The 18,076-nt window shown below is 40.4% G+C and overlaps 1 protein-coding gene across 1 annotated transcript; it reads left to right on the forward strand.

Annotated features, from left to right (window-relative positions):
• The first annotated feature begins 795 nt into the window (after positions 1-795).
• LOC108436836 lies at positions 796-17,902 on the forward strand. Its single transcript, XM_017713544.2, has 9 exons — positions 796-912; positions 2,323-2,429; positions 5,070-5,154; positions 6,526-6,721; positions 7,594-7,662; positions 9,948-11,002; positions 13,038-13,861; positions 15,147-15,350; positions 16,174-17,902. Exons 1-9 carry the CDS (start codon positions 821-823, stop codon positions 16,419-16,421), a joined length of 2,880 nt encoding a protein of 959 aa, XP_017569033.1. The 5' UTR covers positions 796-820; the 3' UTR covers positions 16,422-17,902.
• Positions 17,903-18,076: the final 174 nt, after the last annotated feature.

An 18,076-nucleotide genomic window follows, 5' to 3' on the forward strand; every position in this document is an offset into this window, starting at 1 on the left:
GTGAAGTTCGAATCACTTGATCGAACCACTTCGTTTGGACTGTATCTCGACATCCGACTCACCGAGTCACTTTCATTCAGGCGGTCAGACGCCTTACAGTAGCAGACAAGACCGCACAACGGCTATGAATAATAAATTAATAAATAAATGTTTCCTGTCATAAAGCGCCTTTCTCACCAGCCTGAAGCTCAAACACAGACACTTTATTTACTTTCTGTAACACACAGAAATGCAGCTGAAAGAGCTCCACAAAACGTTTATATAGAGCAGACATACAGGAGAGTAATACAGTTCAATTAGCATAAAAAAGGCAAAAAAAACTTCTTTTTTTAACCCAGATGTTATCCACCTGAAAATCCGCGCTCGTCTGGTGGAGCCCTCGTCATGGGTAATGCAAAGTGCAAAGTGGATTCAAGTTTTATTATTGTAATATGTAGCCGTTAAATACATTTTATGAGAAGTCTTTAACGGGCATATTTTGCACTGATCCTATACAATTTATACTCATTTATTGATTTTTAAACTGCTGTGACCAACCAGTAACAAAAGAAAATCACTAACTAACTGTAATTTATCACCTGTTTGTAAATAGCTGTAAAATAAAATGTATTATTGTTGTATGTTGATAATATTGGCTATATTACAGACGATCTACGCTGTTGCACCTTGTTAAGTTCGCTTGGTAAAAATTTCACTTCGACTCAATTTGAACTTGCGAATCGGTTCGAGCAGCTTGTAGAGAGCAAGTGATTCAAATGAGTCGACACAAACAAACAATTCATTAATGAGTCGGGCATCGCTAGTTCTTAGCAGAGCCGTAATGGCGGAGAACGTGCGGTCGCCATTCGACTACCGAGAGCCCCCGACCCTCGACAGCGATGGAGACGGCAGCAAGCCTGCGACATCCCGCGGGTCAGTACCGAGCCGTCCCAGCCAGAACCGAGCCGGAACGTGAACCTGGAGGCCTGCAGGCTCGTCCAGCTGCTCTGTTTACGAGTCTGAGCTGGGCAGCACAGCGGCGGCGGCGGCGAGCTGCAGCAGGAGGGTCTCCCTGCCTTAGTTTCTCTCTTGTTGTCCCTGCTTGCCTGCAGCATGATGAGGGCAGGAGCTAGCCGTGCTCCTAGTTACTTGTATAAGCAGTAACAACATGTGCTTCAGGGTCACGCCGAGATTTGGGCCCTCCAGGTGTCATTAGCAGAAAAGGTGGAGGGAAATGTAGAGAGAGGAAAGCTTTGAATGGGCTGTTAGGGAGTTAACTAGCTAAGCTAAAGCTGGCCTGGGGAAATTATGCAGGCTTCTAGGTGTGGAGAGAGACATGTCACAGTATTGAAAGGCTCACTTTTTTGTATTCCATCTTAAACGTTAGGTGAAAGATCAGGTTCATTCAGTCAGATGATGATGATGATGATGATGATGGTGGTAGTGGTGATGTTGCTGGGGTTAAATTCATAGGACTGCTTTATTTAGCCATCTTTGGATGATGTTAATGATAATGATGTGTTTATTTATCTGCATGGCGTTTTCCATGATATAGTTTATTGTTTTGATGTGCAATGCTGTTGGTTAAGCGAGAACCTTCACCATAGATGCTCTGTTTTGGTGGTCCATGCATGATGCAAAATTTAAAGGGGAATTCAGACCTAAAACTAGCATTTGGTATGTTTTTTGCCATGTTATGTAATATTCTGTAGAGCCGTATTGCAGCCCTCAGCCTCACTGTCTGGATAGGATTCACGATTTTGTGTCCTTTCTGTGTTTTTCTCCATCAGTGTTGTACAGTACCCATCATGCACTATGCAAAAATGTTAGGGAATCCCCCCTGGCAGCAGTAAAGAAAGCAGCCCATGTGGAGGCTAGCATATAGAGATGTGATATTTGGATTCCTAGCAGTAACGTTAGCTACCTGGTTTCTTTCGCCATTAGTCAGCTAGCCAGTATTTGCCCCAAAGCTCCGCCCACCTTCAAGATGCATCATCAGAAGTGGTCTTTCAACTGGAAAACCTCATTCTGCATCAGGCCTACCCAAAGCGTTCCACATTTTAATGCTATGTGTTACCTGCGACCTTCTAATTCCCGTTTAAATTGTATTTCTAAGTATTTTCCAAAGAAATGCTCATACAAACTTGATTTTAAAGCCTTCTACCTTTTTCATTTGTACTCTTTTGTCTTTGTGGCTCTCAGCCCACATTGTACTTTGGCCCTCCAAGACAAAATGTTTGCACATCGCTGTTCTAGTTACATTTTTCATTCTGTCCCCTGTAAATGCATTTATACAGCGACATTATTAGATGTGATGTATACATTGATTCATTTGTCTTGCAGGCGTGTATGTGGGAGAAAAAGGAAGGGTACTCCGGTGAAAGTATGTGACCGAGCATATGTGACTGAAGATGAAGAGGAAAGTCTGTCTGAGCACAGCTACAGCCCAGGTACACACACTCGCTGAGCACAGGATATACTGCTCTGTTTGAACTAGAGGGAATCTGTTTTAATGTTTGACTCAGACGCAAATAGCAACAACAGGCTGTTGCAATCTGTTTCTATTTGCATCTCTTTTTATTCAGCTGTGTGTTCATTTAATCCGAGTGACAGTTTTGCACAACCTTATGTTTTTGATGCTGCTTTGAAATCAACAAAAAAGATTCAAAACCTTGACTAAAAAGTATTTAGTACCTGCTTGCGTTGAGAAGATGGGCTATGAAACCACATCCTGACATAATTTCCTCTATTTATCAGTGATGAAAACTGCAACAGTCTCTTTTTTTTTACTGCAGTTTATATTCACCAGGTCTACATAGCAAACATGCATGCACACATAATAATCAGACAGGAACGTAAAAATATAACATTTTGCATGTTAATTCCTTGAACCGCAGACCAGTTTTTTAGGTATTAATTTTATGATTAACATGACCAGCTTATTACATTAAGCACAGTCAATACTGTATGTATGTCTACTGTACATTGTTCAGTAACTACAATAAATTAATCAGTATCAACTTTGAATTATTCTGTATTACCCTATAAATTATCCCGTTACTCCTATGCACAATTCAGTATCTGTTATGAATTTCTGTCACTTTTTCAATACCTGTTACTCAGTAATTATTATGAAGTTTTTAATATTAAAAAATATACAGCATATACAGGGGCAGTCGTGGGCGTGGAGGTTTGGGATCTGGCCCTGTGACCGGAAGGTTGCCGGTTCGATCCCCAGGGCCGACAGTCCATGACCTGAGGTGTCCTTGAGCAAGACACCTAACCCCCAACTGCTCCCTGGGCGCCGTGGATAGGGCTGCCCACCGCTCCGGGCAAGTGTGCTCACTGCCCCCTAGTGTGTGTTCACTAGTGTGTATGTGGTGTTTCACTTCACGGATGGGTTAAATGTGGAGGTGGAATTTCCCTGGTTGTGGGATCAAAAAAAGTATCACTTAATTTGCTTTGCTTTATTTGCTAACTATTATAAACTATGCAGTAGCTGTTGCGAATTGTTAAGTATGTGCTATGAATTGTTCAGTCTCCTGAATATTTGGATATCTACTCTGAATTATTTGTTAAGCCAAAGAATTGATCTTTAACTACTTTGAAGTTACTCCAATACCTTATTCTGTAACTTTTAAGAACTTTTCAGAATTTTACCCCTGTAAATGATTTAGTATCTCTTAAATGTTTAAATATCTACTATAAATGATTTGGTCACTACTTTAAATTGTTCAACACCTACTATGAATTAGTCAATAACTGCTCTAAATTATTCGCTAAATACTATAAGTTATTAAGTGTCTACTATAAATAGTGCAGTATCTGCTATGAAATTATGTAAGGTCTGTAGTTATGAGAGTGAGGAACTCAAGTGGACCCTGATACAGACCATTAGAGTTTAAGGGGTCACACTTTGTCCTAACAGCAAGCTGTGAGAGCAACAAGGGCAAAATCAGAACTGTTCCATTATAATCAATGAAGCTGTCTACACAAGCTCCAAGCAGCAGAGCGTAATGCAGTGTGATGCGACATGCCGTTTTTGATAGAAGCCCCATCTCTGTTTTTGTGTTGCACTGCTGTTCCGTCTCAAAATGGATGCGAAGAAACCTGTTTTGAACTATGAAGTTGTTTTCTGATGGCTTTGTTTAGATTTTGACTTGTTTCCTGTGTGGACATCCTGAAGGCTTTGCGATGTGATGTAATACTACATTTGAGCGCTCGCTTGCTGTTAGGACACAGCATGACGATACAGGGATCATTTGGACATAGACATTATACATGTTCATCAGTATATGCAGGGCACAAAAACCAACAACTATTTTAAACAATAACCTTCTAGAGGCTCTACAAGTGTGATGTTCATAATTTTTGCATCATAGGCTTCATTCACATTACAAATCTCATTGCTCAAATCCGACCTCTCGTACACGATGGTTCACACTAATTTAGGTAAGCAATTTATATCTGTTATTAATGTGAAGGAACCGGCGTCCTGAAATGACCCAAGTGCACACATCCTACTCAATAATGTCACATGAATGAATCACATGTGTGCATCATCAGCAAACAAACTGACAAGCCTTTGCTGAGAGGATAATTAACTCTGATCAGCTCTCAGCTGTTCATTATTAGAGCAAGACGAAGGCGAACCGTCTAAACCGTTTAAAGTCTTTGACTTCTATTTGGCGCTTCTGCCATGGTAACGCTGAATGTGCATTGGAAAAAAAGCATGAATTCCAATCTGAGCGTTCACGTTAAGGTCGCATGGCCATGAATCGGATATGTATTCTATCTAGGACCACATATGAAACTGACTCAGGTCGGATTTGAAAAGATCAGATTTGCATGTCAACATCAGATCTGAGTCACATTAGGGCAAAAAATTGGATTTGTGCTACTTCAACCTGATAATGTGAACATAGCCAAAACGGCATGGCAGATTTCTTGTTTCGTTTGGTTAAATTTTATTAATGTAGCATTTTCTGTAAAAGTCAATGTCCTGATGTAGCTGAAGACCCCATTTACCATAAATGTAGTTTTTCAGATAGCTGATTGTTAAGTCTTTATAATGTATTGCTACATTTCAGGTGATGGGCAGTATCCAGACGTGGTGGAGGACCGCCTCCCTCCACCTGGCAGCCCCTACTACCTCACTGACCCCACTCAGCTTTGGTGAGCATTGGTTTTGCACTATACAAAACAATAGGAGAGTACCATGTGAGCCAAATACTACTTTTGCAATTATATTACCACGTATTGCGATTGCAATATTCCTTGCAGTTACACATCAGTGAATGAATACGTTCAAGACTGGTCTGCTTTATTTTGATCAAAATAATTACCTTTTTTTGGAGTACATAAAACCTTGATTCATCAGATCACCCACAGAAACTCATATGGAACTGTGATTGGTCAGGATGATCACACCCCCAGTAAATGACACTGATTGATTTGAGAGCTCATTTGCATTTTGTATATTCCTGTGATATTGTCATTGCAAAAGCCAACATGTTGATGACAACTCGTTTTCCTCCTTCAGGCCAAATCTCATATATAATATAGAAATTATATATATATAAGTTCGTACACCATTCAAGGCGGTCAAATCTGCACTCTTTTCTGTGAAACTTTGATGATGAAGGCCAATTGTTTTTCTGAAAAAGGGCTGTTTAGACCAGCTTTGCCCCTGATTGGCTTAAACTCTTTAACGGACATGCGTTTCACTAATTAACTTTTTTAACGGCACTAGTAATAAGAATGATACAGTGGCTGCATCCAAAACTGTAAATTAAAGAACAAAGTAGTGTGTTAAAGATAATCGGAGAGAGCAGGGCACAATCTAACATGAGTGAAAATGTTTATGAAATCGATATTTTATGTAGTTACACAGGTTGCAGTAGAATGCCCTTTTATTCATTGTCTCATGTTCCCATAGCTACATTATCCGTGAATTTTGACAGCCATCAAACAGATATTTATCCAGATTCAACCTTAAAACTATTTTTGTACCATAAAAGTATTTGTTGTTTTTTTTTTTCCATGATAAGTGATTTGATTATCACATTTCACTCCTGTATTATTTTAATCTCGTTCGTAGTGGCTGTAATACAGCAATGTTTAGAAGCAGATGCTTTAGCCATGCTCCACATGGTGAGCACACTGTTACTACTAACACTCCCAAATGTAAACAGAGAATTATACCCCCATATACACTCAAAACATTTCAATTTGTATTCACAAATTCATCAGAAACATGCCATAGGTGCCCTGTAAGTAAAGTCCATATTGTGCTAATTGCTCCTCTTTCTAGACAAAATTAGATTTGTAACTTTTCACTCACCTTACTTATATTGAGACAGAAATCTTTACATAGCCAGGCTGTAAATGTCATTGGGCTCAATCAACGTATAAATGCAATGAATTAATTACTATATTTAAAACAGTTTATTTGGGCCATAAGTTGTCTAAGACTTTGCACAGCACTGTATATGTTTATGACAGATACAGATGTTTCTGGGATTAATGTGTTTGAAAATGCTGCAGTGTATCAGAGCTCGGTGAGGAGGGCGCCAGCGGGGTCCGTGGCCCTGTGCTCTTCCATCCCCCTCCCAACTGCAGGATCAGAGAGGTGCACTGTGGGAGCCAGGTGCGGCTGGTCGTAATAGCAATTAGAGACATTGCCAAAGGAGAGGAAATAACAGTCGACTACAGCCTGACCGACTGGGGAGAAAACGCTATGGTAATCAAAGCCGTCACATGTAATATAAAAATAATACAAATAAATTATTGTTTATTATTAGAATATTGCAAACAAAATTACAGAAAAATTGGGATAGTAGGTAAAATGTAAATAAAAACACAGCAATTTTTTTTACCTGTATAATATTGAAAACAGTATATTTCATGTTTCATCTATTTATATATTTTTAATCATGTTCCAAAAAAGGTGGCACAGGGACATGTCAACCACTTTGTGTGGTAGAGTCTTAATTGCATTTGAGGATACAGCGACAAACTGTTGGGTTACTGACCAGAGTTGTCCAAAGTATTCCCAAACCCATATGGTTACATTCATCGCAGAAGCACATTTTAATGCAGTGCCATCTGAGTGATTGAAAGTGACAGGCATTCAGTATTGGGTTTTGGCCTTGCTGTTTTTTTTTCCTGGATTCTCTGAATCTTTTAATGGTGCTGTGGACTGTAAGGGTGAAATTCCCTAAATTACTAGCTGTCGCATTGAGAAATGTTCTCAAACTGTTGGACTGTTCACCCAGTTTTTGCAAAGTGATGAGTGAGGCTTGTGTGAATACTTCTTTTATATCGTCGTTATAGCATCACCTGTTAGGTAGTTCACCTGCTTACATGTGAAAAAGTTCCAAAACCCATATTTATCATTCCACAGATTTCCCAGTCTTACATTGTTCCTGTGTCAACATTTTGTAATGTGTTGCAGGCATCAAATTTAGATTTAGCATATATTTACAAAAATCAATAAAATGAATAGGAAATGTTTCTAGCAACATACCTGTAAAAGACAAATCTCTGCAGTATTTATTTGAATTGTACCAACTTGTAGACACAGTTTCATTGTCTTTGTTGTTGTTAATCCAGAGTTTCCATCAATCCGTATCGCCACGTGGCTTTGAATGCGGCTTCAATCCTGACAACAATATCAAGAAGGTAAACTAAACTTTTTTAGATTTTCCGTGACAGAAATGCACACACATTTAAACTCATTAACATATACATTATACATCATTTGAATTGAATTGAGAAACATATGTCACTGTGTTTGCACACTGTGAAATTAGAACTCTGCACACTAGGGGGCAGTGAGCACACTTCAAATCAAATCAAATCAAATTTATTTATATAGCGCTTTTTACAACTGATGTTGTCACAAAGCAGCTTTACAAAAATGGGAATCACAGCACAGAGAATCAGACAAAACACTGAACATAATATACAGAATATACAGAATATACAGAACCCCCGTGAGCGCTGAGGCAAGGAAAAACTCCTTCAGAGCTGGAGGAGGAAGAAACCTCGGGAGGACCAAGACTCACATCTAAAGGGGGGACCATCCTACCACTGGTCAGACAACTTATAAGTTAAACATTGAAAAGTCAATTTTACATCCACGCAGTTCTAATATATTCAGGTGATATACTGCCCGAAGCAGTGGGCAGCCCTATCCACGGCGCCCAGGGAGCAATTGGGGGTTAGGTGCCTTGCTCAAGGGCACTTCAGTCATGGACTGTCAGCCGAGGGGATCGAACCGGCAACCTTCCGGTCACAGGGCTGGTTCCCTAACCTCCAGCCCACAACTGCCCTTTAATCATAACTGAATTTAATTATAATTCTGTTTACGTTCTTAATTCAGTTTTTTTTAGATGGCTCCAGTATGAATTTGTTTACCTCCTTTTGTGAAACAACATATCATTACTGCCAAAAGAAAACCTTGTATGTCCATTTTTGTCTTTTTTTTGACTTAATGTAAAACTATGTGAAGGTTTCTTGTTGAACAAACCAAACAAAAAATTGGTTACAAATTCCAAAAAATAAAACCTTATTACATTACATTTGAAGTTAAACATGACATTTCCTTCTCCTGTGAAGTTTTTACATGCAAATTTATGATGCAAGGATATGAGGTTGTAATATAACAATTGAAATGAAGGTTTTTCATATTCAGAACTGTACAGTAGGGCTGCATGGGCAAAATAACACATTGTTTCTTATTGTGACTGTGATTGTACCCTTTGCTATATTAAAACACAATAATTAGTCTTTGTCGTGATTTAAAGACTGGCCTGCATTATTTTTCACCCAAGTTATTTACTTTTATTGGATAATTTGAATACGCTGATTCATCCAGACAGAAACTCAGCGTTGATTGGTCAGGATGTGTACAGCTCACAATGAAACATTTAATTTATTAATTAGATTCCTGTTCCTAAACAAAACATCTTGGCCAGCTGATTTTAATCTTAGTTTGATGCATTCCTGGATTTTCTCTCTCACAACTGTCATTTGGGTGCTACAGAGTATCAACAGCTAGAAGAAAGATAGCTGAACTTCTCTGACTCTTTACAGTAGGGGTGCAAGGAGTAATAAAAAGTCGACTAAAATCCATGTCCAAATTAGTTGCCAACAAATTTTACTGTCGATGAGTTGGTGACATCACGTGTTTATCATGCTGACTCAGAATGCACTGACATGTTAGCATTGCTGTTTATGCGCGAAGTGAACATCACCTTCACGACCAAAATCTTCCAAAGTCAGGTGAAGCACTTCGCTCTAATTTAGCCAAAAAAATGTTTTGTTTGTTTTTGTTTTTTTGGGTTTTTTTTTGCATGACAGATAAAGTAGTGCTAAAGTAGTAGTTGCAGTATCGACAACAAAAATATAGCCATTTTATTTACTGCTGTGGTGAAATAGTGAACATTTTTTTTTGTATTAATTTGTCTCACCTGTATCTCTCCACCACAGGTTTTTAAAGTATGTTTTAAACCAAAATCTTCTCAAAACTATTGTACAACAATGTCTTACAACATCAGGCATTGTATTCATAACCATTTCATGTAATAACTTTCTGTAAGGGGCTTTTAGAGGTGGACGCCTGATTCCCATCACCATCACTGTGTCCACAAAGAAGCGTTTTACATCAGACTCTGAATTATTTGGTTTACATCTTAAAGATTTAATTATCCAGAACATTTTGAAAAAATGTGAATTTCCCCATTTATATTGTTAACCATGGTTATTGATATGGTAATAAATTGTTAGCTAAAACATCATGAACGTAACAGGTCTATTTTTGTAGTAAATTTGTTCTGTATTTATGGGTTCTTGTCTCCATTTTTGGATATTTTTCCATTTGTTTGCCTTATTTGTGGTGTGAAACCATAAAATGCAACACCTTTTAAATGTAATTGTCCTTATTTCTCCTTCCATCTCTGTAGGAGGAGGAGGCAGGGCCCCTCCCTCTCTCTCTCACCGTTTCAGACTACCTCACTCCCTCATGGTCCCTCTCCCCCTCCTCCTCTCCGCTCTCACACTCCGAGCCCAGCGACTCAGACCGTGAGGAAGACGAAGAGGAGGAAGATGATGATGATGACGAGGATGAAGAAGACCTGGAGGACCTGAGGGGCCGAATGATGCGACGACGAAAGAAGCGAAAAACGGCGCCCAACTCCAAGAAAAAGGCCCAGAGGGCTCAGCCCCGCCCACTTTCCTTTGCTCACCCTGCCCCTTCCTCATCATCCCCCTTCCAGGCGCCTCTGGCTCCTCCCACCACAAACATAAACAACAACATAAACATAAACATCGGCCGTGGTGCCAGCAGCACGGTCAGCAGGCGGCAGCACTGTCCGTACTGCGGACGGAATTTCCGCTCTTTGGCCAGACATTTGGAAAAGCATCACGACCAGCAGCCGGAAATCCGGGCTGCTATGGAACTTGCGCACCTCCACACTCACTCCTCACACACAGCCTCCAACACACACACCACAAGCTCCAGTGCACACTCATTCTCCTCACCCTTGCAGCCCTCTTCCTCCTCTTCCTCCTCTGCCGCCGCCAGTCAGTCGCTATTTTCTCGCAGCGAACGTGACTCGCAGTCCACATCCAATTCCGGAGCCATGTCCTTTTCTCTTTCACTTTCTCCACCTCCAACATCTGCAGCCTCAAATGCCTCCAAAAAAACCCCCGCCTCCCAGTCCACCCCTCCTAAGAAGACAGCAGCGCCCGTCGCAGCAGCAGTAGTCAAAACCTCCCCTGTAACGCCCAGCGTCACCCCTCCGTCCAGGAGGGGGCGACGGCCCAAGAAAGAGAAGGAAGAGCAGCAAAGGAAACAGGAGGAGATGGAAAGAGCTAAGGAGGAGGCTCCGCCCACTCCAGGACGAGACGAGGAGGAGGACATGGAAGAAGAGGAGGAGGTAGACGATGATGAGGAGCTGGAGATGAATGAATTGAGAGAAAATGACAGTGGAGAAGAGAAGAATGGCGATTTGGAAAGGTATGTGTTTATACATTTAGTTGGTTACTAGGGATCCAGTATTTTTACTGATTAAACTATTATCTTTGCTTTAGACAACACAGCGACAATTTAGGTAAGATATGCTAGCCTACCAATTAATACCTCAGTCAAAATTCATTATTATATTTTTAGGATGTACTTGAAGCAGACCAGGCACGCTATCAAATAGCTTTGATCAGTTTTTCAAATATTATTACAAAAATCATCCAATTTTGTGACAATTTTGTAAAGATATTGAGCCTTTTTATTTGAGAGCTTGATTTCTACATTCCCTGGGGTTTATTTGGATTGTTGGTTGTGCAGTGCTGATACAGTCACATCCCCACCAGCTGTAACAGTACAAGTGAACTCTGGGGAATGTAGGAATCGAGGTTTAAAGGTTCTTGAGTCTGTTGCAGGTTGTTTAGTTTTGCAACTTCGTAAAGATCTACAATTTCTGTGAAATGAACAAATTTTGAGTCCGTCAATATGCAGAGTTGTGTTGATTGATGTCCATAAAAATTGTCTGAAAAAAGACTGTGAATGTGGTAACGGCTGCTTTTGTGAGAAACATTGGAGATTAAATGATTAAAGCCAGAGGATTAAGGGTTAAATGTTCAGACTTTTGATCAGCATCAAATCCAGAATGTAAAAGTATTTTAGTGGACACAAGGCAGAAACACAAACCTGAGCTGTGATAGGCTGTCTGTCACTGTTGAGCTGCTGGAAAGGGAGCTTACTTGGCACCATTACTAAGTCTGAAATACTCTGAGGTAAATTAGTTTTTCATTCAGAACCTAACCTCACAGACTCACCGACAGTGGAAGTGATATGAGAGATGATGGCACCTATAGTGCAAAAAGAAATACTGCCATGCACCATTTTCTCTCATATCACATCCAGGGTGAACTTTAATTAAAAAATGAATCATATTCTGGTCAGTTCAAAGCAAACTCTGGAAAGTGTAAATGCATAGACTCTGCAGTTTTAAACTCGTAACTACTACTGTGGCTGGTTCTGTATTGTGGCTGTTGGTAAGACTGCTGGTTCTGTGCTGGGTTTGAAGGAGGTCTGTTAGTCTAAGGTTGTGGATGCACTGTTTATATTGAATGAGCTTAAAAGGGGTTGAGCAAGTGAATGAGTGACTGAATGGGAAAGTCATGCCACTGCGGTGATTCTTGGGAGATTCCTCTCTCTGTTTAAAACATTTCCTCTCATTTATTAAACCTTTGGCATGCACCTTGTTACAGTAACACCTAGACAAACATAACTTTTGTGGTTTATGTCTGGTGGTGGTTCCTACTAGGCCTGAGTAATAATGTGATGAAAGGTGATGATCCCTGTGCTGGAAAGAGACCTGACAGAACTTTAAACAGTGTAAATAATATTAAATTATATGTGCATGTAATGTTTTTTCCCTTTTACTGTTAAAACAGTGGATTTATTATGACGCATTTGTAAACTGTAAAAGAATAAATTCTTGATTTCCACTGCTGGATGTTCAGAGCGCCGTTATACCATTTGAGGAAAATTCTCAATGTACAGCTTACATGCACCAGTGGTTTAGGTGAGCTGTAAAATTATTAAAATATAATACTTGTTGGTTTTTCACAGAAATCTTTAGCTGAATTCCAGAGCGACAGAGCTATAACGAGACCTTTTGGGGTTTTTTTTGTGTGTGTGTAAGTAGCTTTGAAATTCCATTTAATAGAGCGGGGGCACATTTAGTCTAGAGCGTCTCCAGCAGAGTGTGCAAGTCGTCATAAACCCACACTAGCATGGTTACTGATGTCTGTGTTTGCCAAAACTGCCAGAACAGGAGATTGAAAATTTTCAGGTTTTCAGAACAGAAAAAACACACAGGCTGAAAATAGAAAACATAGATTTTAAGTTTTTTAAAATTGGCCCATAATTCCCATGTCAATACATCTTTATTTCTTTAACTGCAAATACAGTCCCATTATTAACTGTCTTGTCTATTTCTTCTCTCTCTATCCCTCCTCTTTCCATACCTTCTCTCTCTTTCTCCTCCAAGTTCTCACCGCTCTCACATGCCCCCCCTCCTCTCCTCTCTCTCCACGCTGGTTCTGTACCTCCGGCGGCAGCAGCACTCCTCCTTCCTCTCCCTTTCTCGCTCCAGCAGCTCGGCTGAGGCATGGCGGCTACTGTGCCACTCCAGCCTGGCGCTGTTGATACTCTACAACCGGCACCGTGAGTGCGAAGTGGCCAAACTGACTGCGCACGACTATCGCAACCGTGTTACACCTTCATCTTCCTCGTCCTCCAGCACTGGAGTCCCTGCTAATCCCCCCCTTGCTCCTTTGGAGGCCTCCCTTTCCCCTTTTGAGCGCCACGTGCTGTGTCATCGCCCCCGTGTGGGCGTTTTAGGAAAGCGCGGGCGTATCCAACCGCTAATTCTCCCGCCACATTCCGAAGCCTGCCTTGACTTGCTCCTGAAAACTTCATCTGACGTAGGAGTGGACCCCCAAAGCCCATACGTTTTTTCCCGGCCATACCACTCCCCTGCCACCCCCCTACGCGGCACAGACCTTTTGCGGGGTCTGGCTCGCTCCAGTGGAGCTAAAAACCCAGCAGCACTGACAGCGCCGCGTGCCCGTAGACAGGTGGCCATCCTTACACAGCTTCTCCTGCTGGAGGAAGGGGAAAGGCCCCAGGGCGCCGCTGCCAAACGCCTGGAGGACTTCCTCCAGAAGGAGTACCACGTGACGCAGAGCTGTGGCCGGATCAGCCAGGACCCAGCTCTGATGGGACGAGTGGGCCGGGTGGTGCTGTATGGAGAAAGAGACGGGGTGCTGTTCAGAGGGATGAGTCTCCAGCACATCTGCCTCGAGCTGGACGGTGGGTGGAATGTGTGTGAAAAAAGCCAAAATAAAGGAGTTAAAAATGCATTAGCTGTTAAGAGAACATGTTACTGTTAAGAGAGTTATAATATTTAGGGTTTAACTATAGTAATAATACACAAAGGGCCAAAAACAGACAAGCTCTAATGTAATTATTAATGTTTTTAACATGCTAAAAGATTACCAAAATATTCTGACTTCGTCCACAAGATGGTGCTGTTGAGAGGGATGGAGTTGTTATAAACATTTAGTGTGGTGTAGGGCCACCCAAAGTTGCCCACAAGGATGTCGTCAGAAGGTTACCCTAACCCCATCCCCTTACCCAACAGACATATTATTGCTTTGTATAACTTTTTACATTATTATTTTTGTTTTTAAGTTTTATTTTAGTAGTAAAAATTAGGTACAACAGTAAGACTATCAAAGTGTTGAAAATCAGTTTTGTTTATGGTTATTGTTGTAAACCCCTCAAAGACATTTAATAAGCAGTTTTAAATAAAAGAGAAGCCTGTTGCTTGCCAAATAGTGAGCCTACATTAATTTATACTATTAAAGCTCAGACTTTGCTGGCTACTGATTTTATTTTGGGTGTCTCAAACAGCTCCCTAGTTCAGTAGTTATGGATACTGCCAAAGGAATCATCCATTTTCTGTGGTTTGTCTTTGTCAGAATTGTTCTCTGAAAGTTCCTCTATGCACCATTTAAAACCAGTAGGCATCACTTGTTCACTTATTCCCTGACTGGAAATTGCATCATATATCCAGGTTGAGGACAAAAGCTCCATGTGATCTCACTTGCCTCTTCACCTGAAAAAATGTTTGTTTTATTTTTAAAAATGTTTATTTTTTCATACATGTGACTTAAAAAAAAAAAAAAAGAGAGACATGAACAAAAAGGGCTGGTCTAGCTAGAATGTTTGCTACTGTAACCACCTGTATTACATACAAAATAATATAACATGATAAAATAGTAGTATAGGCACTATTTATTTTATGAACAAAATTGGACAATATAGTAGGCCGACCTGCTAACAAGTCAATAGCTAAGAGGCTAACTAGGACCCTACAGAAAAATTCAGTCACAGAGTTTTAATTTTTACCGGAAGGATCAGAGTTAACATTACTGAAATGTTCACTGGATGTCTTTGGAGCCATCTGTTGACTGTGTTTTAGCTACAGCTGCCATAAATTGTTTGGATGAACCCCAGTTAGCTTGGTGCTAGAGATTCTAATGGAAATAGCATTTAATTCATTTATTTATTTTGCCCTTTCTGTCTCTCTCAGTAATGTCAGGAAACTCTGCGGACTCTTTCTCAGAAGAGTCGGATGGAGATGGAGAGAAGGGTAAGGAGAGGTTAGATGGGGGGAAGAAGACGGGAGTGAACGGCCGAGGGCCTCGATCTAAGAAGAGCTTCAGCCCTCAGCCCTCACCCACTACGCCCTCCCCATCAGTTGGCCATAAGAGGAGGAGCTCACAGATCAAGTCAGGTAACGCTGGACTTCACTCTCAGTTGCTGAGTTTACACCAGTGCAGTGAACTTATCTGGCTGAAATGTACATATTTTTACATGCACAAAGTCCGAAGTTTGTTTCTTAAGTTTACCAACTTATCAGCTGTGATGCAAATTACACCCCGGCGATTAGCATGGTGCTGACCGCATGTCTAAATCATCACTTCAGATTAAATCACTTTGTCACTTGCCTCAAACCGTGTGAGTTGATTAAGCAGTCCCTTTCAGACTTTCTTGTGTGGTTTTTGAAATGCTGTTACCCATACACTAGTGTACTAAAGTATGCCATAAAATTCAGGATTGCAGACAGCTGTAGCTTTTCAGCAACATTACCAGATTCAGTTCTGTAAATAAAGAAGCATGCACTAAACATATCTTGGGTGTTCACCTATATTTTGGGTAAGAAGGAAAACTTTTATTAACTCAGTTTAAAGAGAAATTTTACTGATGTTTCTAAATTTCAGCATAATTCAGTGGTTGAGATGTAAACAAAGTGACTGAGAATATTTTGGTCATTGAAGAGACTCAGATTTCTTTACAATGGAGGTGATAAGAACCAGGCCTCACAATGTGCAAACAAACCTCTCAAGCATCTGGCTGTGTATTTATAACTGTTGCATGTAATAGTAAGGGACCCTTTAGAGGTAGCCTTTAGAGGTAGATATCTGATTAGTTAAGTGTCTCTACAATGAAGCATTTCACATCTAACCAGCAGTATTATTTTGTTTGCATCGGAAGAGTTTCATTAGGCAGATATTTTGCACAATATTCCCCTTTAACTAACACCTGACATCTTTCAGGCAAACGTGGGGTGTTGAAGCGGCCGTGGTCTGAAGCCGAACGTGTCGCTGTGGAGACGCACCTGAAACGCAACATTGTGGAGCTGCGTGTGCCAGCAAAGGCAGACTGTGAGCGATGCCTGCAGCACTGCCCCCTGCTGGTTACCAACCAGCGCGACTGGAGGGCCATTAAGTTTTACTGCCACAACCGCATTCAGCTACTCAAGAAACAGGGACGGAGGGAGAGCAATGGAGCAGCCGTCTGTTAACTACAGCGGAGGGGACTCTTTACACATACATACACAGAGACTCTCACTATTAGAATGTTGGATTGAATAAGTGAGAGACTGCACACTTACTTATGCATCCATGTACATTGAGGGTAGCCGTTTATCAGTGTATCCGTTAACTACACCCACACAAATACAGACACCGTGCGTCAGGATCATCAGATATCTACAGACACATGCTTCTATACAGAATGTTCATGCTAAAGGGGAATTGCACCAGTGTTTACAAAATTTCTATCTAATTCAGTGGTTGAGATGCAATCAAAGTTATTCAGAGCGCTTTAATGTGAAATGGTCCATTATAGAGAGACCGATTTCTTTACCATGGTCTTGAAAGGAACCAGGGGTCATGAGGTCTGCAACACCAATATAGACATTTTATATACTATCCAATACCACCAGTGAACCTACACAGGTTTTTTGAGTTTATATGTAATGATGATGGTAAAATAGTGAATAATCCGATAAAATAAGTCTCTGGGGACTGTTGCCTCGCTTTGAAATACCTCTTCACCATGAGAGGATTTTACAAAAAAAAACATTTAAAGCCATCAGGCAACATTTTCATAACCATTTCATGTAATACATTTCAGTGAGATCTTTTAGAGGTATTTAAATACCTTCAGCTACAAGAGAAGAGAAATAAGGTTTTCCCCCACCTCCCTCACTGTTTCTGAATTTTGTTTTTGAGACATTTTCATGTAGTATTTCAAAATTATTTATTTTCTCAAAATGTTGACCAAGCACCTCAAAATAATTTCTTACTATATCAAAACAACTTTTCTTGAAATTGTGACTTATTATTCTGAAATAATTACTTCCTGTTTGAAATAAATTTTTCATTTTAATTTTTCACAGTAAGCCATTATTTCAAAATACTATGTCATTATTTTGCCAGCCTTAGAGAAAAATAAGTGATTATTTCAAGGTTGTAAGGGAAAATATTGACTTTTTTTTTTCCTCTTCAAGCGACTAATAGAAGATTCTCTATTAAACCTTCGGATGTCTGGTTCCTATCACCAACACTGTGAACCATTCTGACTCAAAGTTTCTCTAAAATGAAGCATTTGCACCAAACCACTCTGACTTTGTTTACATCTCAACTATTTAATTACAAAAATGGGTGGAATTGCCCTTTTACGGACAACTTCACATAGCCCTCTAAACTGAATACCTCTAATTTCTGATCACTGATATTCAAGCAGACTGGAGTGAGTTTTTGTGAGCGTGTGAGTGGAGTGTAACATGGGTGGTTGAGGGAGATATCACCCAAACCCAACAATGCAGCTCGACGAACCGAAGCAAACAATGTAGATTTGATTCAGATGACCCACCTATTTCTCTATGAACGTTTGTTTTTCTTTTTCTATGCTAATAACATTATTTGTCCAGTGGAGTCTTGCTGTTGGACTGATTGTGATAAATTTATATATAAAGACCTGAGATTTTTATGCTCATCAGTGGTGGTGGTGGTGGTGGGGGTGGGGAGGGATGGTGTATAAATTAGTGTTTTGTTTTGTAAGACCACATCATCCCGGAGTTCTGCTGGGAAGATAATTAAGCACGTTTTGCTGTGTTGGCTTGTTAAACGTTTCTACAGCCGGTGGTTTTCAGTCTTAATTCCTGGTGAACGT

This window comes from Pygocentrus nattereri, chromosome 22, assembly GCF_015220715.1.
Source record: "Pygocentrus nattereri isolate fPygNat1 chromosome 22, fPygNat1.pri, whole genome shotgun sequence".
Lineage (NCBI taxonomy): Eukaryota > Metazoa > Chordata > Actinopteri > Characiformes > Serrasalmidae > Pygocentrus > Pygocentrus nattereri.

Coding starts and splice junctions, on each gene's coding strand:
- LOC108436836 (XM_017713544.2), top strand. CDS start 821: ATGGCGGAGAACGTGCGGTCGCCATTCGACTACCGAGAGCCCCCGACC. Junction 913..2,322: donor AAGCCTGCGACATCCCGCGG/GTCAGTACCGAG, acceptor TTTGTCTTGCAG/GCGTGTATGTGGGAGAAAAA. Junction 7,663..9,947: donor CTGACAACAATATCAAGAAG/GTAAACTAAACT, acceptor CCATCTCTGTAG/GAGGAGGAGGCAGGGCCCCT.